The sequence below is a fragment of the Colobus angolensis genome, unplaced genomic scaffold, assembly GCF_000951035.1.
Source record: "Colobus angolensis palliatus isolate OR3802 unplaced genomic scaffold, Cang.pa_1.0 Scaffold165, whole genome shotgun sequence".
NCBI classification, from domain to species: domain Eukaryota; kingdom Metazoa; phylum Chordata; class Mammalia; order Primates; family Cercopithecidae; genus Colobus; species Colobus angolensis.
This window is the reverse complement of record NW_012114766.1, coordinates 289,283-311,616: the sequence shown is the minus strand read 5'-3', so window position 1 is coordinate 311,616 and position 22,334 is coordinate 289,283. Positions and strand designations below refer to the sequence as shown.

The following is a 22,334-nucleotide window of genomic DNA, read 5'->3' as shown; positions in this document are numbered from 1 at the left end:
AACCAGCGAAGTAGGGCAAGAAAGAAGAATAAAGGACATCTAGCCTGAAAGAAAGAAGTGAAACTGTCTATTCACAGATGACATGATTTTGTAGATAGCATCAGGAATCTACAAAGGTGTTAAAGAACTGATAAATCTTATATGACAGTTTGGTTCTAAAAGCAGCATTTAAGGCAGAAATTGTTCACAGATCATTAAATGTTTTCCATGAAGTAGACACAGTTTGCTGTGTACAGCCCTGTACAGGACACACACACAGTGCATACAGAGATCTTGTACATCACACAGTAAACCACGACAGCTACAACTCAGTCCGCTCCTGAGTGGCTACTACATGCCTTTCCAATTTGTGTGTATTCATAAATTAGGTGAGGAATGTGACTTTCTGACTCTCAAAATAGGCAAAAGGAAGTTGTAACTGGGTGTCAACAGACACCAGCCCTGAGTGAGCAGCTCAGACTGGGAAAAGGTCCGAGAATGACTGGAGACTCTATCTTGAGAGTGTCTGGCATTGCCTTTTGCAGGAACAATGGGTGAGTGAAACTTACTGCCTGGCTTTAGGCTCTTGGTGTCCTAAATTATCTACTTCATTGCAATGAAGGCATCAGAATGTAATTTAATCTCACAGGAGTGGCATCTCTACTTTTGGAAGGCCCTGTGAGAGAAACTGTATTCAAAAATACCATTCCAATGTGGAGATTTATGATTCCTCTTCTCATCTCTGTTTGGTGTTGTCTGATCTTCTGTAAGTGCCTCAAAATTGTCTTTATTCTGTCTTTATACCCTCCATTAACCTTTCAATCTCTCCCCAGCAATGTAAACCATCCCTCTTTACCTGCCCAGGTCCCACAACTTGTTCCTCGAACGCACCTGCAGAAGGCTGTGACTCATGCACTGGCAGTGCGGCTAGCTGTATCTATCCATGGCCTGTGGAAATATGCCAGCCCAGCAGAACAGCTGGAATCCTACGCTATTAATATGGTTATGTTTTCCAGGCAAGTACTGCGCAATTTATACAAGTTAAATGCACGTATCTGTGATTCGATAGCACAGCCGAGAACTGTTATAATGTCTAACAATCAAATGACAGTAACAGTATATAACAAATTAGGGGAAAGAACCACAACTTCAAAAGGATAGTTTCCTTTTAAGAAGAAACTAATATAAAAAAGACTAACATCCCCCCCACAAAAAACAGGCAAATAACACATTAAGTAATTTACCAAAAACAAGAAAAGCAAATGGACAATAAATATATGGAAATACTGAAGCTCACCATTTATCATACATCAAATTCTTCACTTATTAAAACAGCACCAACAGAAAAAGAAATACCTGTGCTTCAGGGATAATGGAAACTCCATGTACTTACTCCCTTTCCTAGATTAAAACAATTTCTTTTTTCAGCTGGACGTGGTGGCTCATGCCTGTAATCCCAGCACTTTGGGAAGCTGAGGCAGGTGGACTGCTTGAGCTCGGGAGTTTGAGACCAGCCTGGGCAACATGGTGAAACCCCATCTCTACTAAAAATACAAAAAAACAGCTGAGCATGGTGGTATATGTCTGTGGTCCTGACTACTTGGGAGGCTGAGGTGGGAGGATCACTTGAGCCTGGGGGACAGAGGTTGCAGTGAGCGGAGATCATACCACTGCACTCCAGCCTGGATGACAGAGCGACATCCTGTCTCAAAAACTCCAAAAAATGTCTTTTTCATAAACAATCTAGAAATACATTTAAAAGCCTTAAAATATGTTTGACTCATGATGTTGACTACTAGTTTACTGTAAGGAGACAGCCACATTGTTATGTGTGATGATGCTGATCAGTTATTGATGCTAACAGCGAGACACTCGGGAACCCCAGGATGCTGTGATGATAAAGCCTGTTCCATCTGGGTGATTCTACAGAGCAAATAAAAACCAAGTTTCCAAATAACATTTAGGATATGGTTCTATGTTTTTAAAAAAGGTGGGGTGGAGGGGTTGTGAAATAACAGTGGGATACAGGACATTTATGGTTTTATGAAAAACTAACATATATTCATGGAGGCCCCAGGTATTTGCATCGCCTCAGGAGAAACTATAATTTGACAAATAAATGCATTCTTGGCCATTTGTGTCAGTTCACAGAAGTGGGGCTGAAAAATCCAGAATCTTTTTTTAGTCCTATTTTTAAAGCTATAAAAGTATAATTTTATTATGCTTAGAGGAAAAAAAAAGTAGAAATGATTTGCTTGGGTTCCTTGACCCTATTCGAAAATGGAAATACACCTTGACCCTATTCGAAAATGGAAATACACAACAATGCATTTCTATCCTATGCCTGCTGAGGGGATTTTTCATATTCTTTTCAGCATGCACAATAATCTTTGGGTGGTGGGACTGATTTTCTAATTTTCTAAAACGGACATGCGTTATTTTAAAAACAAAGCAATCTTTTAAGGATTTAAATATCAAAATCACTAACAACATTTCTCAGTAGGATGCAAAACTGATGAAGTTTGTATCAATAGATAAACATGATTTACTACTTTTGTCTATTAAAGTAGTTTCAACACGACTGAAGTTCAGACTGCACTGGGCTGTTGCCATCACAGTCTGGGATTATGCACAGACCAGCCCACACCCCCAGCAGGCGTACCCTTGCCAGAATCTGTGCTGGATGCCTTAGGACCACAGAGTCCACTGCCCGTTGTTGGGCTCTGTGTGCACAATTCATACCCCGATCCATAAGCCCTAAGACAAGAATGGCTATCGTTGCCCTGGGTTCACTCACTTTCTATTCAAAGAGGACTCATCTGGGCACAGCCAATGTAGTAGTTAAAATGCATTTTGAGAAAAAATAAATATTCTGTACAATGTATTTACAAGGATCAACTGTTTTGTCACCCACCCCCAATTAGTATAAAATTGGGAAACTGTAATTTGACAGTTAAGAAGCATATTATTGGCCGTTAGTGTCAGGTTAACAAAGAATGTGGAGCTGACCACCTGAAACATTTTTGAACTATATATATATAATAAGCAAAATTTCACATTTTAATATGCTTAGAAGAGTTTTTAAAGTAGAAATGATTTCCTTGGCCTCTGACCCTCAATGATGAAAATGCAACCATGCACCCCCTGTGCAGAAAGGCAGTTCTTCCCAGGCTTTCTGGAAGCAGGGGCCTCCCAGGAGCCTCCACCCACCTCACAGAACACTCACTACGAGCCCTGCACAGACAGCATGATGCACAATCTCCAACAGGGATGGCAGGGGCAACTCTTAAAACTTGAAGAGGTCGATGAAGTGCTGCGGAGACACAGGCGTGAAGCAGCTGTCGGGGTCAGCCGCCGTGCAGGGGTGTCCTGAGTCCTGTGGGGAGGTGGGAGATGGTTAGGAGGGGGCCCACCACCAGCCACACTCTAGTGATGGTGGTTGGGGGGTCGTCAGCTGCTTATTGACATGGACCCTGGGCCCCACCTCAGAGGTACATGAGAGAGAACTTGGATGAGAATGATCAACACAAGGGCAGCCGCAGCCGATTCTACGCAGAGGTTTTCCATGGAACTCCTGCTCAGGTAGGGCAGGAGACGGTGGCCCCAGGTCAGCCTTCCAGTGCCGAATCTGGTACTGAGTCAGAGGAGCCAGCTGCTGACACCACCCTGCATTGCCCGGGAATCTACAAGGCCACAGAAGAAACCACTGGGGACTTTCTGTCCTCTGGTCCCAGCCATTCCTTTGTCCTGTCCTGTTCCTGGTGCACTTTGGTGCACAGGGTTCCCTCCACCCACCATTCATCCCTCAATCAGCCTGGGCTCCCTGCACAGGACATGAGCGTGGGGACACACGGCCTCAGCCCCTGAGGCTCCTGCTTGCTCCAAGGGAGCTGGCCATGCTCACATACCTAAGGATCCAGAATTTTATTTAATATCAGAAGCGACGAAAAAAAAATTAATTTTGTGAATGAAGGCTGGCAGAATCTTAGGAGGAACGTACGTAGATGGGACCAGAGGCCTTGGGTGCTGCCAATCCAGGTGCTGTGTGGTGAAGTGTTTATGGGCACGTCTAGCACCCACCCTCAGCACTCGTGTTGTTCTGCGAAATATTTCATAAACACTCTCGTCCTTGCTGAGGTGACCAAAGTGGCCACTCAGCCCTGCTCAGGGTCCTGAGAAAGCTCAAGTCAGCGAGAGCTGGAATCGAGCTGGGCAGTGACCAGGATGACATGCACGAGATGCAGCACAATGCAACATTTTCATCCCGAACACGGGATGTGTGGCAAGACAGGGAAGTACCTTGAATAGTAAAGCAAGGTGGTAGTCCTTTGAGATCGTGAAGAAAGAATCAGGAAGGAATGCAGTGAAGGCAGGGAAAAAAAGAAAAAGATTAGAAAGAGCCAGACTGTAGGAATTCAGGTTTGATTCATATTATTAACGAAAATAACTAAAAACATCAGGTAACTGAATTTAGACAGTACAAGGTTATTTAAAGCAAGCAAACAAGGCATCATCAGATAACCCAAATTCCCAAAGTACTTGAAGACAGTCTTAAGACAACATATCTTTAAGTCTTTCAAATTGGCAACTAATGAGGCTGCCGTGCTAAATAACCTTCAAAATTATTCACTGAAAAAGAGATGCTATTTCCATGTGCAGTTTATATTAAAATTTTATAAGTTTTTTGGGGGAAAGTTCTGTTATTTAATGTGCAAAGGGTCTGCTCTGTGCTAAATAATGCACATTAAGTCAATTCCACACTTTAAGCCAGCCCCCACCTCTGACACTTGTTTCTTTAGACCAGTGGATGCCACTTTCCAACACAAACCCAAGCCTCAGCTGCTGACCTCCTGTGCTGTCCTCCCCTGCTGGTTCAGGCCGCACCAGCAAAGTGGTTCCCCCGCAAGACCAGAACCACCAGACCATGGAGACCTCATTTTAGATTCTGGCTCCAACTTTGCTCCTGATGTCCACACAGGCCTGTGGGGTGAATGCCTGGTGTCCAGACCTCTATTCTGGCAACTGATACACCAAGAAAAAACAGGACATAAAAATGCCAAACGCTCATCCTGGCTTCCCTGACCCAGCCGACAAGTCTACAGTTTTTTTTTTTTTTGAGACGGAGTCTCGCTCTGTTGCCCAGGCTGGAGTGCAATGGCCAGGTCTCAGCTCACTGCAAGCTCCGCCTCCCGGGTTCACACCATTCTCCTGCCTCAGCCTCCTGAGTAGCTGGGACTATAGGCGCCCGCCACCTCACCCGGCTAGTTTTTTGTATTTTTTAGTAGAGACGGGGTTTCACCGTGTTAGCCAGGATGGTCTCCATCTCCTGACCTCATGATCCGCCCGTCTTGGCCTCCCAAAGTGCTGGGATTACAGGCTTGAGCCACCGCGCCCGGCCAAGTCTACAGTTTTTTTTGTTTTTTTTTGAGACAGAGTCTCGTTCTGTCGCCCAGACTGGAGTGCAGTGGCGAAGTCTACAGTTTTTAACTGAGGTTTTGTACAGCCAGGAGATAACGCCACCCCTCTCAGCGACCCTGAGTGCAGGGTGCACCAGTGTACCCTCCCAGGGCCATCGAAGTCAGTCTTTGGCTCCAGAGCTGAACTCAGCCCAATTTTTACAGACTGTGTGAAAGGCTGACTAAGGCAGGTAGAAAAGTTAAAAAAGAACTCCAATAATAGCAGAGCCAGAACAGATGGGAAACCAGCTTGGGAGCAGATGAAGCAGCTCCACAACACTGCTGACTGCCGAGCTCCAAGCTTATGTACTGTGGGAAATGATAAAACACCAGATGCCGACCTGAGACAGATGCACCATGGTGTCGGCTCATGACCAAGTCCCAGGGCCAGGTAAGAATTTACAGTCACCAACACCCAGTCTCATTTTCTCACTAGCTTTGATATTACTTGAGTTTCTCAGTCAACACAAACTCCTGGGATGCTAAACAAACAAAAAACAAGCAGTAACCCTAACCCTAAGTGCCATTTTCTGAGTACCAGCTATGTGCCAGGTTTCCAGGTGCAGGACTGTTGGACAGTCACAGCTCCTCTGTGTGACAGGTCATGGCATCAAACCAAGACCCTGGGAGGGCAGCAAGCTCAGGAGACCCTGGAGGCAGGTCCAGGTCTGCCTGACTCCAATCTGGGTTTGGCCCACCAGGCCACTCACCTCCACTTAGCCACATTGATGGAGCAGACGGGAGACAGGGCAAGAAGTACCTGACACCTTCAGGGGTTAAATTAGGAGGGATGGCTCTTTTTGAATACTTCCATGCATGGATTCAGAACTAAAACCATGGACTGCCTTCTAGAATGATACTCAGTGGGAGAAGCTGTGATGGGGCCACTCACTGTAGCTGCAGTGAAGTGGACATCACAGCCTCCAGGGGCAAGACATGAACCTCCCAGAACTGAGATGGGCAGCTGTCTTTGCTAGGAGAGACTTGTTCTCAATTTCCATGACTTGATCAAGTATGATAATGTTCACTAAAGACAAGAATGGCAAAGCGAATTCTTTTGGAAGGCTACACCATCTCTCAATTTTAAAAAATCAGAACTTACATATTTCAGGAAACTAAGGCAACATATCCTTATATACATGGAACACCTGTAATCCAAAAATCTGAGATGCTCCAAAATCCAAAACTTTTGAGCACTGACATGATGCCACAGTGGAAAACTGCACATTAACAAGTACATAAAGTTACTAAAACATTGTATGAAATTATCTTCAAGCTCTGTGTAAATGAAACAAATGAAAAAAATCTGAAATCTGACACCCTTCAAGTCCCAGGCATTTCAGATAAGGGAGGTTGGTCTGTACGGCCCAACAATGTAGAAGCGAAAGAGTGTTTTTCTTTGTTAGTTGCTTAGCAGACGGGGAGAGCTCCAATATTCATAAATGTTGTTCTAAGAAAAACACTATCACATACAAAACTGAAACCCCTTCTGTGAATGGTATCTTCCCCCATAAAAATATCGTTGCTTTTAATAGTTCTATAGTACAAAACAATCTGCTCAGGAGAAAAAAGAAAAGTAACTCTTAGGAGAAGCACTCACTTAACTTACAAATTACAGGATTGTGTCCACTCTTACTCTGTGACTGAAGACACAGCCACATGTTTTCAGTCTTAATATTTCAGAGAAGAACAAGTGTCAGTCCTAGAAGGAACTACACAGAAGGGGGCCCTGTTCCCTCCAGGGTCAGGTGTCAAAGCTGGGTGAGAACCTGGACTTCACTCAGTTGACCGCTTTCCTTCAGTCCACAAGCATCTGCCTGTGGCTTCTACTGCAGACAACTCACCCCCATATTGCGCTTTTTGTGCGGTATAACTGGGGAGAAAAGAATAGAATGAGGGCTCTCTCCTGTATAACCTAATCTTACTGATGAACTGATTCGTTGACCTCACCAAGTTGAGAATAAACTGGAATCAAGATGTTCCCTGCTCTTGAGGGATAATATTCTACAAGACAGTTGTACTACTGCAGAAACACATAACACAACTTGCATCTTTTTAATTTCAGGAGAGAAGTCATACCAAAATATAAAATAATAAATCAGAAATAAAATCTCATATTCATGTATGATGCTGTTTACCTTTGAGATACCAAATAAAACTATTAAAATAATACAAGAAAAACACATCTTTACATTCTTTGCTCAATCATGGGTTAATTTTTAAAGCCACACTTAGAATAAATGTAATTTGAAATGAAAAAGCAGTTGTCTCTTTCCAACAGCCTAGAGCTTGCCTTATGACCTGTCTGATAACAAATTTAGATAAACGTAAAGCAAAGGTAAAATCACAACAGGTTACGGTGTCTATCAGGCAAAAGCCTCATCTCCCTAGACCTAGAGAAGGCAAGAGGCAGAGACAGCCCACTCCTGCAAGAGGCAGGACTCATCTAGACCAGGGACAGTCAGGGGGTTCCCTCCACAGAGCAGCCAGCAGCTCAGCAGGGTCACTCCAGGACCAGCTTCTGCCTAGTTTCAACACTTTTATTCCCCCATGGTGAAATCTCACAACATCAAACATGTTCAAATGCAAGGCAGACCATGGAAACATACTCCAGGGTGAAATAATATTAACATGTTAAGAAAGAAGTGGATAATAGCTGGGTGCCATGGCTTATGCCTGTAATCCCAGCACTTTGGAAAGCTGGGGCAGACAGACTGCTTGAGCTTGGGAGTTTTGAGACCAGCCATGGGTAACACGGTGAAACCCCATCTCTAACAAAAAAAACAAAAAACAGACAACAACAAAAAAAAAATCAGCTGGGCACGGTGGCTCGCCCCTGTGGTCCCAGCTACTCAGGAGGCTGAGGTGGGAAGATCACTTGAGCCCAGAAGTCGGGGCTGAAGTGAGCCATAACTGCGTCACTGCACCCAGAACTGCGTGGGTGTCAGAGCAAGACACTGCTTCAAAAAAGCAAAAAAAAGAAGTGAATTAGTTGGGAATGGTAGCACCTGCCTGTAGTCCCAGTTACTCAAGAGGCAGGAGGTAGACGCTGCAGTGGGCCATGGTGATGCCACTGCACTCCAGCCCAGGTGACAGAGCGAGAGCCTATCTCAAAAAATAAAAAAGAAAAAAAAAAAAAGAAATAAGCAGTTACCTCTGACTGTGAAAAACATTCTTTTCAGACACACAGTCTGGATGGTGAGAACAGGAAGTAACTGGATGAAGGGAAGAAACTTGCAGATAAGTAACAATAGTCTTGTTAAGTTCTGATTGTATGAATGAGAAAAATGCAGATTTTAAAATCTGGGACTTCTCTATGGACGCTTTTTCTCTAAGAATGTGGCTTTGAGAAATGAAGCCTAAGCTGGTCCTGGCCCTACACAGATGGTGGGGACATAAAGGGCCAAGGGCTAAGTCTGAGGAAACGAGGAAGGTGCACTTGTCCTCAGATGGGCAGAGGAGTCACACTCCAGCCTTCAGCCTCAGGCTGGGGGTCAGCAGGGAGCCTGGAGCTGCTGCCAGGAAAAGCCAGTGGCCGCAAGCCACCTGCGATGCCCTCCTACATGCTAACTTCTGCAAAAAGGAGAAGCGTTTTGGTTTTCAGCATTTCTGGTTTAAGCCCAAGTTGAATGAACATCTATTCCCCTACCCCAATATTTGGTAAAATATATCTCCTTAACTTACTTATAACAGTACTTTCCACTTTTTAGTCTTACACTTAGAATATACGTGATTAGTTTGTTTCACCAAATTTTAATCAAGAGTGTATTTAAATCAGTACCTTCCAAAAGAGAATGCTGCAGTGCCGACAGAAATGCAGCGTGTCTCCGTACTGCTCCTTGGCTGGGTAATGTTTCTTAAGTGCAAAGTACATCAACTTCCATTCAATATGACCTTTTTCTGAAAGGATCAAATGTCTACAAAACTAAACAAACAAAACCCCATTCAGAATCAGCATAAGATGACTTTCAAAGCATAATATTAGGTGTAAAACTTTTTCATTTTATTTTAGTTTTTAATTTTTTTTAACTTCAATAGCTTTAGCGGTACAGGTAGGTTTTGGTCACATGGATGAACTGTACGGTGCTGAAGTGTGGGATTTTCATGCTCCCATCACTGCAGAAGTAAGCACTGACCCACCATGTAGTGTTTCATCGCTCCTCCTCCTACCCTTCCCTCTTCTGAGTCTCTACTGTGGAGTATACCGCTCTGAATGCCTTTGTGTACCCATGGCTTAGCTCCTACTTACAAGTGAGAACATAAGGTATTTGGTTTTCGATTCCTAAGTTATTTTACCTAGAATAATGGCCTCCAGTTCTATCTGAAATTGTTTTTCAAAGGCAGTGTAGTACATAAAACAATTATTTGAAATTAAACTCACTTGGCTTAAATCAGTAAGTGACAAATCAAATAAATTATGCTATGCCTGTACAATGGAATACCAAGCAGCTGTTAAACAGACTTAAATATTCCAATCCAGAATAATGTCCATAATATGTTATTAAAATAAGCTATACACATATTTGATAACAGACTTATATCAAGAATACATAAAGAACACTTAAAACTCAATAATAAAAAGACAAATAACCCAATTTAAAAAAATGGGCAAAGGACTTGCAAAGACATTTATCTAAAGAAATCACAGAAATGGATGATAACCTCATGAAAAGATGCTCAGAATCCAGGCATCAGGGAAATGGAATGAAACCGACTTCATGCCCACTAGAATGGCTTTAATCAAAAAGTGAAATAATGAGAAGCATTGGGGAGGGGTGGAGAATCGAGAGACCTCACACACTGCTGGGGGAATGTGAAATGGTGCAGCCACTTGGCAAAACAATCTGGCAATTCCTCAAAAAGTTAAACAGAATCCACCATATGACTCAGTCATTCTACTCCTAGGTTTACAACCAAGAGAAATGAAAACAGGCATCTACACACAAACTCGAACATGTTCATGGCAGCATTATTTGTAAAAGCCACAAACTTTTATCAAACAAACTAAATGTCAATCAACTGATGAATGGATAAACAAAATGTGGATATAGAGAGTGGGATATTATTCAATCGTGAATGGAGCTCTGATTCATTCTACAACATGGAGTCATAAGGACATCATGCAAAGGGTAAGAAGCCAGTCACAAGACAGCAGATGCCACAGATTCTTCTTATATGACACGTCCAGAACAGGGAAACACAGAGACAGGAAGTCCATCAGGGGTTGCTTAGGGCTGAGAATGGTAGCTGAAGGGCACTGGTTTTTTTGGTTTGGTTTTGTTTTTGTTTCCTGAGGTGATGCTGATGTTTTGGCTGTGTCCCCCGCCAAATCTTGAACTGTAGTTCCCATAATTCCCACGTGTCGTGGGAGGGAGCCGGTGGGAGGTAACTGAACCATGGGGGCAGGTCTTTTCCATGCTGTTCTTGTGATAGTGGATAAGTCTCACCAGATCTGATGGTTTTATAAAGGGCAGTTCCCCTGCACACGCTTTCTTGCCTGCCGCCCTGTAAGATGTGGCTTTGCTCCTCCTTTGCCTTCCACCAGCATTGTGAGGCCTCCCTAGCCATGTCGAACTGTGAGTCTTTAAAAATTACCCAGTCTTGGGGATGTCTTTTATTGGCAGCGGAGAATGGACTAATACAGATGTCAATATCCTAACACTGACTGTAGTGATGGCTGATAAAGTGGAGGGTATCTTAATAAAGGTGTTACCAAAAACATCAGTGTTACAGAGTGACTTTCAATTACAGTTTTGAAAATGACCAGTGCACAGCTAGATAAATTAATGTGTATGTTTGAGTGCACATAAAAGCCTGAAACGAAACAAAATGCATGGGCTAATGGAGAAACAGGGATCCCTTGGGGTGGGGGCCTTTAACTTGTTTGCACAACACTGTACTAGTCTCTAAGGCTGTTGCTGCAATGAGCATGTTTTACTTTTCATAGCTAAAAACAATCACTTGTATAACATACTCATACTTTAGTCATGGCTTTTGAGGACTCTGGAAATTATCATGGAGTCAATGAGGAGATCCTGTTTCTAATAAAATTTGAAAAGAAGACTACTTGCAAAATAAAAAGTAGTAGTTATCAGCCTGTTTGTATTTAGTATTAATTTCTGTGTCCTCTAGGCAGGCACTGTTAAAACATTAGTTCCCAGAGACTGAAAACAACCATTTGTTGTCTCATTTCTACTTCTTACGAATTCTGTGCTATACCAGTGTTCATGGGGAGAATCCCCTCCCATGGTTTTTCTCCTAAATAATGATCTGTGATTTTTCTGAACTCAAATGCAACATCCCACCAGACGCTTCAGTCAAGAGCATTCAGCTGACTTTCCTTCCATACTCTCTTGAACCAGTCCAGCTTTCTCAGGTATCTAGTTTTACTTTGAGGATGCCTCCTTATCTATGCTTTCTCCTAAAAGCTCTTTCTAATACGCTTTGTTTTTTTCAGGGCCTTAATGTTAGTTACTGACGCCTGAAGAACAGATCATTATTTTCTGATGCTGTGTTTTTATGATTCAGATAAGAAAATGTGTACAAATGAGATGCACCTGCAGGTGCTAATTGCAACTTAACTATTCTAGGATATCAGTGCAGAACAGACATTTAACTTATTTAAAGCAACTCTTTTAAGAATGGCAATGACCACAGAAATGGCCAAAAGACATCCTTAAGCATGTTTAGGGTCTAGATGTATAAACACCTGCCAGGCACTCTCATTAACGCCTTTTGGGAACAGCTCGGGCCTGCACATGATAGGGAGTGTCCCAGGGCAAACTGGGAGGCAGAGGGCTCATCCCAGATGACCTGCATTTACCTCTTTTCCTAGGATCTAAGTCCTCCCCACAAAAGTCTATCCATCCCCTCCCCCATGCCCAGTGCTGACTTAAAATTCAATCCACTGTTCTCCTACTCAAATTAATATTGGAATTCTTTTGCTTCTCTCGAACATCTCCACTTGAGACAGTTCTCCCCAAGGTATCCATAACCTCTGCTCAGCTAAATCTCACAGGCTTTTCTTTGTCCTATTGATCTCTCTGTCCACACCTTTGAGGGTCCAGCTCCCCCCAGGTTCTGAGGCACCTCATCTATCACTCAGCATTGGGGTTGGTGCCCTCAGGCCCTGCTCAGGCTGATCCCATTGCTTCCTGTCCTCTCCATATGCATCTGTCCAGGCCCTTGCTCCACACACCTCTCAGACACACTCCATAAGGCCTGCGTCCAGGCCAGCCCCTTCCTGTGGGAGCCCCCATCCCATCCCTCAGGGTCATCTTCTGATGTCTTCCCTGTTGCCCTCGTGCACTTCCTTGCCCATAACTCTTATTTTCCTGAGGCAGGATCCTGATGGATCCTCTTATATCCACTCCAGCCTAGTCCTCAAACAAGAACAGAAGCTCTCCTGAAAGCTGCAATTCCATGTGCTTTGCTGGCTCCCCTGAGCTCACAGGACACAGACAAAGATTCTTCATGTGGCTTGGCCTCTGCTGTGCTTCCTCACCATCCACCACTCACACACACAGCACCCTCCCCATGGTAGGGTCTTGCTCTCTGCCTAGGCCCTGTCCGCTGCCCTGCACTCCAAGGGTAGACTGTGCTCCTCATGAAAGGCATCCAGTCCCATCCTAGGTCTTCACAGTGCTGACCACAGTTCCAATCCCACCCCATGAGGAGCACAACGCGCCTCCCTCCAGCCACCTGCCTTCCCTGGCTGCGCCCAGCCCCGGGCAGAGCAGGTGCCTTGGACATCTGTGGGGTGATGAGGGGAACCCCCAGTTTCTGCAGAGGCCCAGGAACAGGGACCACAGGGTCTCATCGTGGATGAGGAATGAGCAGACCACCCTGGAAAGGCCTCGAGCACTGACAGCAGAACACACCTTATGTTGCCCCACGGGCAATCCCAAGTGCAGCAGGCAAAAGGCAGTGGCGGGGCGTGCTGTGGACACTCAGGAGTGCCATCTACCAAGTGCTGAGAGCACTGAGGCACACAGAGGGTGCCTGACTTTTCAAAGATGTGCAGCTAGGCCAAAAGCAGAACTGGAATCTGATTCATCACATCAGGAGAAAAGGCAGCGAGCCAGGGACTCTACGCACCTCGTTATCAGCAGGAGAGAAAAGAACTCAGCTCATGCTTTGCTGTTCAGTTTTGGGTTATTTTAGAATCATGGTTCTTTTTCAACAGGAAAAATAAACCTTACATTCTATAGGAGAGAAACCACAGCAATCTCAATAAATTCTGATTGTTCCTGGTTCTTTGATTGTTCCTGGTTCTTTCAAAGTGGGAAACACTCAGCCATTCTTTCTCTTCAGGTGAGTTTATACGGTATGGCCCCTAGGCAGAGTCTACTAAACTCCCAGCCTGAGGGGACACTGCTGCATCCCACTCACCTGCTTTTCAGCAAAATGGTACTGACACAGCTTCTTCCACAGCTGTCTGTCTTCACTGAGCATATACAGCGTGGGGGTCACCTGGCCTAAGGTGATGATGTCCCATCCGTCTGAGAACCGGTAGAAGATGTTGTTCAGCATGTGCAGAGGAAGGTCACTGAGGGTGAGGCCATTGTTCACGTGCTGAAAGGAAAACACAACAGCATCTCACTGAGAAGATGGCCAGTGTTTGTTCACACAGTAACTGAAGAGTCAAGCTAGAATGAATGCTTCAAAACATGGCAACACAAAAGCAGCTCTCCAGGTCATGCATTGCAAGGCATCAAGGGGCCTGCATCCACCACCCTGGGGAGGGCTGGAGGAGGAGGGCAAGGGAGGGCTGCACAGCAGGACAGAACCAGGCTGTTCCTGGGTGAGGCCCTACTGCTGCACCTCCCCATGCGCCAGGTGTCTATCAGCATCAGGAGGTCAGTACTCCTCTATGGCATCGAGACACACCTGGAGAAGAGCAGGGTCTGCAGATGTGGCACTGCTGCCCAGATGAGTCCAACGCACCACGAGGGCAACATGACACCCATCACCAGCAGGGGGCAGGGCCTGCGCCACACCACTGTCTGGGTGGCCTGGACAGCCCCTAGGCCTTGATGGGTCACAGCTGGTCACCCCAGTGATGAGGGAGGCTGACCACATCATCTGCAAAGCCCCTTCTAGCTTTGTGGGTTTTTTTTCTTTATTGAGGTGTAAGTGATAAATGGAATCTGTCTATACTGGCAGCACGTGGTGTTCTGTGCTTGTACGCGTTATGAACCAGTGGCCATAGCCCAGCTCGCTGTCCATCACCTCAAGTCATAATCCTTTTATTTTTGTGGTGAGAACATTTAAGATCTACTCTTAGCAAATCTGAAGTGAAGGATGTGTAATTATTAACTGCAGTCATCATGCTGTGTAGACAACCTCCAGAGCGGACTCCTCCTGCACCACAGAAACCTTTCACCCTCCGTCCAACATCCCCCAACCTTCCAGCTTTACATTTCTATGACTTCAAGTTTACAAACCATTTTGTAATGGTTTGTCCCCCCCCACACCAGAGTAAATGCAACGCATCTGCCCTCAGAAGACACACGTGTGTGCACGCGCCAGGTGAGGAAGGGTGGCTGTCCCTGGCCCCAAGAAGTGGGCTCAATCAGTTCAAAAATTAAACTCTGCTCTGAGGCTGACCTGAGAAAGCCATGGATTGAGCTCATACTGTTTCAGACTTTTCAGGCCTCAGTTGTATCTAAATGATTCCCTTCATTCTCACTAGAAGCACCTCTTCCTGACAGTGGGGTTCTGGCTGTTTGTTTGGGCGGGACAGAGGCTACCTGGTCCCGCCTCGGTTCCTGACCTCAGTCTGCTCACCCGCAAACTTCTGATTTGTATTTTTCTTTTGTTCCAAATAGGTTGATATATGTACTTGGCCACAGGGAGAGCTGGCCTCCTTCTGATGTGTCGTGCCCTTCTATAGTCCTGCTGCACACAAAGCACAGTGACCATCTATTTTTGGCTAGAATGAGCTAATTCCATGAGTTTGGTTCTTGAAATTGCCTGACCTCTGTGGACAGTGGAGTGTAGGGAGAGGTGACTGGGGCACCCGTGCCTTGACACCCCATTTTCTTCTCCTGCTCCCCTATAATGCCCTCGCGATGGAAGCAACTTCCTAGGACTTCAGAATGGAAACTGCTGCAGGGCGCTTCTTGTACATCCCAGTGGGCAGCACGAGGATGGACCGCCAGTGATGCACTCCAAGCCGCCTTCACCTCATCAAGCACACTATGCATCTGCCAGACACGAGTGGGGCCTCAACACTGCTTGACAGTTTGTGAAGTGCTCTAACCTTCTGGACATAATCATGAAGCTTTCATGGACTGCACCACTGCACCCTGTTGTAGGCTATGGAGCTGCACAGTGCAAGAGACATCACTTCTCCAGGAGCCAGCATGGTGCCCGCAGGCTCTCAGCAAACTTCTTTGTTCATTACTGATGAGTCTGACACATTTGACTCAAGTCTTAGCCCATCCTTCCATCTTTATTGTCTAGCATATGGCAGAGAGCACACAGAAAAGAGAAAATGGCCAGGCTGGGTGGCTCACACCTATAATCCCAGCAACCCAGGAGGCTGAGGTGGGAGGATCACCTGAGCCCAGTAGTTAAAGCCTGCAGTGAGCTATGACTGAACCACTGCCCTCCAGCCTGGGCGACAGAGCAAGACCCTATCTCAAAAACAAAAACAAAACAAAACGATAACGTGCATGTAAATTAACCCCCAACTAAAAGTCTAACACTCTCACAAGAATTATGTCTTCCAGGTGCTTCATTCTAATTCCTATTGAGAAAAATTTCTGTAGCAGACAGGAGTTTACAAATATTCTGCTGCTAAAATTACAAAGTTTAAAGGGAGTATGAAGTGGTGGTATGAAGGTAGTACAAAGAAAAAAAATCCTGGATTAGTAGGGTTATAGAGTCAGGTGTGACAACTTGGCATTTGGGATTTCTGGCAGAGTCCGGTTTTACAGCCCTGTTAATGGCTATAACAAGAGGGTGTAGCAGAAATGCCAGCACTTCTCATCCAAACGAAATCTCGAAATGTGACAAGGCACAAAAGTCTTGCTGAACATATCAGAAATCCTGCTGCGTTTTTTGCCACACCTCCTCCACTGGTTAGCTACATGCTCTCTGCCATTATGAAATCTCTCACACCTACACCGCAATGGAAGGAAGAAACGATGCTGCTATCTGCTTCTCTTGCTTTAGGATAGTCTCAGCTATTGCATGCGACTGTTAATGATTCCCATTTCTCTGTGGAAGCACTTCTGCTAACAGGAACTTGCGTTGCTATTATCATTCTATTTTACACAGAAAAAAAACAAGAGATACAGATGAGTTGACTGGCTTGCCCAAGATTGGGGTCTAGCTTCGATCAGGGTCCAGCCTCAAGCCCAGTCTGCCTGGTCCCAAGTCCGTGTTCCCAACTGCTCTGCCCTTCCTCATGGGAGGTCCATCCTCTCACTACGTGGTGAGTAACTGAAGTCTCCCTCAATTCTTCTTTCCCTCGCACCCACTTCAAAGTCACCAGTCTAGTCTTTTGCTAAAGTATCCCCAAGTTCATCCTTCCCATTTAACTGTCATTCCTCATGAATGCAATGAGGGTTTGCTTCCCTCCAACCTGGCTGGTCTCTGCCTGGCACTGAAGGGGTACCTCTAAACATGGACCTTTCAATGACCCTTGGCAGAGAGCAGCAAACACTCTGCAATGCCCATAAAGCCCTGAATCTGATCCTAATACCCTGCACCTTCTTCCAAGCAGTACACACATTTGGCATACCACACTCTATCAGCGCCTAGATGCAGAAGTTCCCATACCTTCTCACAGGAGTCAACTCTGCAACTTCTGGGAATTTTGTTAGCCAGTTTACTTTTCGTTGGTGGCTTGAAGTCAGTCATAGTGGGAAAGTGACAAATGCTACAAATCAAACCTCTTGCCCCTGGAGAGCCAGTTGTTAAGCACTGACCAACAGGCCACCACCTGGACACTTTCCCCTCATTCTTTTTTTTTTTTTTTTTTTTTGAGATGTAGTCTCGCTCTGTCGCCCAGGCTGGAGTGCAGTGGTGTGATCTCCATTCACTGCAACCTCCGCCTTCTGGGTTCAAGCGATTCTCCTGCCTCAGCCTCCCAAGTAGCTCGGACTACAGGTGCCCGCCACTACGCCTGGCTAATTTTTTCTATTTTTAGTAGAGACCGGGTTTCACTGTGTTAGCCAGGATGGTCTCTTATCTCCTGACCTTGTGATCCGCCCGCCTTGGCCTCCCAAAGTTCTGGGACTACTGGTGTGAGCCACCGCACCCGGCCCATTCTTCAAGCTCCACCTAAAACATCACATCGCTAGTGAACCAATGTAATGTCAACAGCCCTGTGTGCATATCTGTTATAACCCACTGAGTTCTGTGACTCATCGTGGGCTCATCTCCCTGGGCCCTCGGATGCCCCACGCTAAAGGCCACACCTGCTGATCCACGTGTCCCACCTCCGATGGGCCTAGCAAGCACATGGCGGCATCCAGGAAGTGCTGACTGGGTGAGGAAGCATGTGAACCTGTGTGTCCACTCTGACTGAGTCACAGAGATGTGCGCATGAAAGCACTTCCAATTCATCAGCACTGCCATATCTTCAAATGCAGCTTAAACGCAAAGTGTATTTGTTTTTCAAGAAAAAAATTTCTGATGTTCTTAGGAACTTTTTAACATAATATATACTAAATTTCTGCTTACTTTTGGGACTAAGAGAATTTAGATTTAAGGGGTGTCGAGGTATTTCTTTTTTGAGACGGAGTTTCACTCTCGTTGCCCACGCTGGAGTGCAATGGCACGATCTCGGCTCACTGCAACCTCCACCTCCCAGGTTCAAGCAATTCTCCTGCCTCAGCCTCCCAAGTAGCTGGGACTACAGGTGCCTGCCACCACACCCGGCTACTTTTTGTATTTTTAGTAAAGACAGGGTTTCACCACGTTGGCCAGGCTGGTCTCCAACTCCTGACCTCAGGCGATCCACCCGCCTTGGCCTCCCAGAGTGGCTGGGATTACAGGTGTGAGCCACTGCGCCTGGCCAGAGGTGACAAGGTATTTCTTGTTGGGATAATCTAGAAGACAAAGACGACTGTCAGCTCACTGGAGAAAGCTGGTCCCTGTATCCTGTGAGGCTGACATGGCGGAACTTCAGGCGGTGTGCTTGGACTTCCACTGTCAGGGATCCGGGAAGGCTCTCAGCTGCTCTGTTCTAACCCCATCTGCTCGAGTCACCTCAAAATTCACATGAGTAAGTGTGAGGTAGCAATTCAGCATCAGCCAGCAGGTCAGGAGACCAGATCTTTACCTTAAGCAGCCTCAGACCAATTTGGCTGACTGAGTATGGCATCCACAAATGCAGCTCAGTTAACTGAGTTGGTAAAGTGCTCTTTCTACTGGTTTCAAGTAACATTCCCAGAGAGGTAAAACTCCTCTGGCCAACTCCTACAAAGGAACCTGACCCTCCTCGAGGCTGGAAGCAGGGCAAAGGGTCCAGAAGCCAAGATCCTCACAGAGGCACATGCCAAGCTTCCTGCTTCAGAGAGCACTCAGAGACTGAGGTGAAGAGATGCCAGGCAGCATGCAACCACTAATGAGACAAAAGAAACCAGTTCAAGGTCTTTGATGGTAAGACTTGAGTGGACATGACGAAAACTGGCACCTTTGTGTTATCATTGCTTTCTTGTTCCTCAAAGATTAATCATTAATTTCATTCTTGTGCCTTATTTTTCCCACTTGATCAAAATGGCACTATGGTAACACCTATCCTTCTGTGCTGAGGCAGAGAGGTATTGCCATGTGAGTGTGCTCTGCCTACCAGGGCTGTGGGAACCATCCCAGGCCAAAAGCAGAGTGTCTTCCTTCACTGGCTATGGGCAGCCCTGAGTGGGCCAAGCTGGGGCCACATGCACTTCTGTTATCCCTCAGCCCATGCCTCTTCCCAGGTAGTATGAACGGAAAGAAGATCCAGAAGGAAGCTCAGCATACAGCTGTGCCTTCCTGCTCTGTCTCGGCCCACTCAGTCAAAGATGCAAGCTTCTCCCTTGCTTTCTCCTTTCTCTCCTCTTGGTGACATGTGGCCCAATCCTTGGAGATTTGTTGTTGTCTCCACTGGTCCACATCTCCCCACTGGCTCCACATCTCTCTCCAAAGAATGGAGAGCCACTAATCCCACCTGGAACTTCCCAGCCAGACCAGAAAGGCTGCTTCCTGGCCTTTCCCAAACACCCCCTTCCTTGGGATCCTGACCATGAAAACCCACCATGGACGAGGACACACCCTATTCTCTCCCCGAGAAGGTCACCCGCTGGACATCACTACCAGGGATCCATCTCATCAGGAGAAAGGGGACTTTGGCCATGTGGCCTGGCCACTCATGTCAGGACTTCTACAGCAAGCCCGTGCCATGCGTGTCTTACAGATGGACTTTTAGTACAACTCACCTATGCATGGGGAACGCAGTAAAAGAGGCAGTGAAGAGCCAGCCTGTGCAAAGCTCTGAACGACTACAGGGTCACACCAAGACAACTGAACAGAGTCCAACGTTTATAACAAACTTGGTTAACTCTTACCCACGCTGAATGTTACATTATTAATTATAATTTCAGACTCAAAACTAGGCAATCATCACTCTTTTTGTAAGTCCCGTATTTAGATGGCAAATAAACAGCCAAAAGTTAAGGCATTTGAAGGGCACTTGAAAACCATTCCTTTATGTGGAACCTGGGGTGCTATGATAAAAGGTTAACTATGACCCTCCCAGTACAATCTGCAGAATCATTTATACCACTAAGGCTACATAAGTCACACCACTAAGATATATCTTCAGTTTATTCTTTTTCTTATTAGTACTAGAGTTAAATAAAACACTATGTAAATACCTGGGGCAATGGTGTGAACATTTTTCTTGCTGAAACTAGTTACCAGAATTAAGAAAAAATATCAAACACAACTGACGTGATTTGCACCTTCTTTTGGCCTTGTTCATTGTTGCCAAGAACTATAAACACATCCCCAAAAAAGACAGTAAGGAAGAAGACAAAAAATAACTAACTCGGGAGAAGCAACAACTAAATAAATAGAGAATTACTGGCAATACAATTTAGTCTTAATTTACTGAATGTTATTCTAATAACTGAAATATTCAATTTCCCATGAAGGTAAATTTGTTTATATCTAATCACCCACAGGATCAGCCTGGTTTAATGACTGCTATTCCCACTGCCTTTCCAATAGCAATTATAAGCCATTAGGGGTCTTTGGTCCCTTTCTATTTTAAAACAATTTAATGAATACTTATGAAAGCATTAGAAAATCTTTCAAAAAGCTATAGCAGTCTTTCATGTATGCTTAGAAAAGATAACAACTTTTGTAATACAAAAACAGAGTGTAACAACTCTTATGCCGAGATATTAATACCTTAGTCATCTGAAGATCCTGTAGCTGCTGCTGCCAGGCGAGAATAGTTTCTAATCGGCAAATCCAAATATTGATGTTTCCCACTAATACAGACTTCCCTACTCCTCTAATCAGAATGCAGAGGGTAGAGCTTAGGTCTTGCAGAAGATCTTTGATTAAGCGAGGATTGTGGTGGTCATCAAGAACTGGAATACATAAAAATAAAACTATGGATTGACACAGTTAAGCAACACTTTAAAAAACAATCTGGTTTCACAACCCAAATGTCCACTGATAGATGAACAAACAGCGTGTGATCTATACATGAATAGAATATTATTCAGTCTAAAACAGGACGGAAATTCTGACACATAGTCAGCATGGATGAACCCTGAAGACATTACGCAAAGTGAAATAAGCTAGTTACAAAAGGACAAATATATAACTCCACTTATATGAGGCACCTAGAGTAGTCAAATTCATAGAGACAGAAAGTAGAATGATAATTACCAGGGGCTGGCAGGGAGGAGGAATGGGACTCAGTGTTTAAGGAGACAAGAGTTTCAGTTTGGGACAATGAAGAGGTTCTGGAGATGAATGGTGGTGATGGGTGCACAGTAATATACATGTACTTAACGCCACTGAACTGGATGCTTAAAAACTGCTAAAATGGTAAATTTTATGTTATGTGTATTTTAGCACAATAAAAAAGATGTAATTTCACTGCAACCGAAAAGTGACATCATTTTTGAGATATCACAAATATAATGAGATTTTTTAAAACTTTAAAATTTTATCTGATAAATTTTCAGTTGGGTCTACAATTTTGCCTTTAAAATGGTCAGTTTATACTTTCTTTTGTACTTAACATAAAGTGGCTACTTTAAAGTGGCTTAAATATAGAGTCATATATTCCTATGTATGTATAAAGTCATGGTGTAAAATTTAAAGTTCCACTTACTAACAGCCAGTAACTTACCAAGGCAAGCTAATTAAAAAGAAAATTACTGGCTTATCTGATGCCTAAGTGAGTAAGTCACAATCCTGCTAATTTTGGAAGCATACATCTAAAATGAACTGTGATTAGCTAAAACCATGAAAAGGTAAAATAGCTTTTTTAAGTTCTGGGATTAGTTATTTTTCCTAGTATATCGCTTTGTATGCAAAAGCAACTTTAAAAAAGTAAACAGCAGTAACAGAACACTGGGAACTAGAGGGATGACCTGTATTTCTGATGTTATCACATTATTTACACAACTCTTTTTGACAGCATGTGTACTAGGTAAAGATAAAAGAAAAATCCCATCTCGTTGCAAATTTCTTTTTTTTTTTTTGAGAAAGAGTCTTGCTCTGTGCCCCAGGCTGGAGTGAGTGGCACAATCTCGGCTCACTGCAAGCTCCACCCCCCCAGGTTCACGCCATTCTCCTGCCTCAGCCTCCTGAGTAGCTGGGACTACAGGCGCCTGCCACCACGCCCGGCTAATTTTCTTGTATTTTTAGTAGAGACAGGGT

The 22,334-nt window shown here is 44.8% G+C and overlaps 1 protein-coding gene across 1 annotated transcript in view; it reads right to left on the bottom strand.

Annotated features, from left to right (window-relative positions):
- Nucleotides 1-3,021: 3,021 nt before the first annotated feature.
- Nucleotides 3,022-22,334, bottom strand: part of FBXO25 (F-box protein 25) — a 65,370-nt gene continuing 46,057 nt past the window's right edge. Inside the window, exons 7-11 of the mRNA XM_011937534.1 lie at nt 20,844-21,028; nt 13,827-14,009; nt 9,217-9,360; nt 4,279-4,305; nt 3,022-3,355 (exon numbers count right to left, since the gene is read on the bottom strand). Of these exons, the coding sequence (XP_011792924.1) occupies nt 3,266-3,355; nt 4,279-4,305; nt 9,217-9,360; nt 13,827-14,009; nt 20,844-21,028 (629 nt within the window). The 3' untranslated portion in view covers nt 3,022-3,265. The remainder of the gene's footprint in view (nt 3,356-4,278; nt 4,306-9,216; nt 9,361-13,826; nt 14,010-20,843; nt 21,029-22,334) is intronic.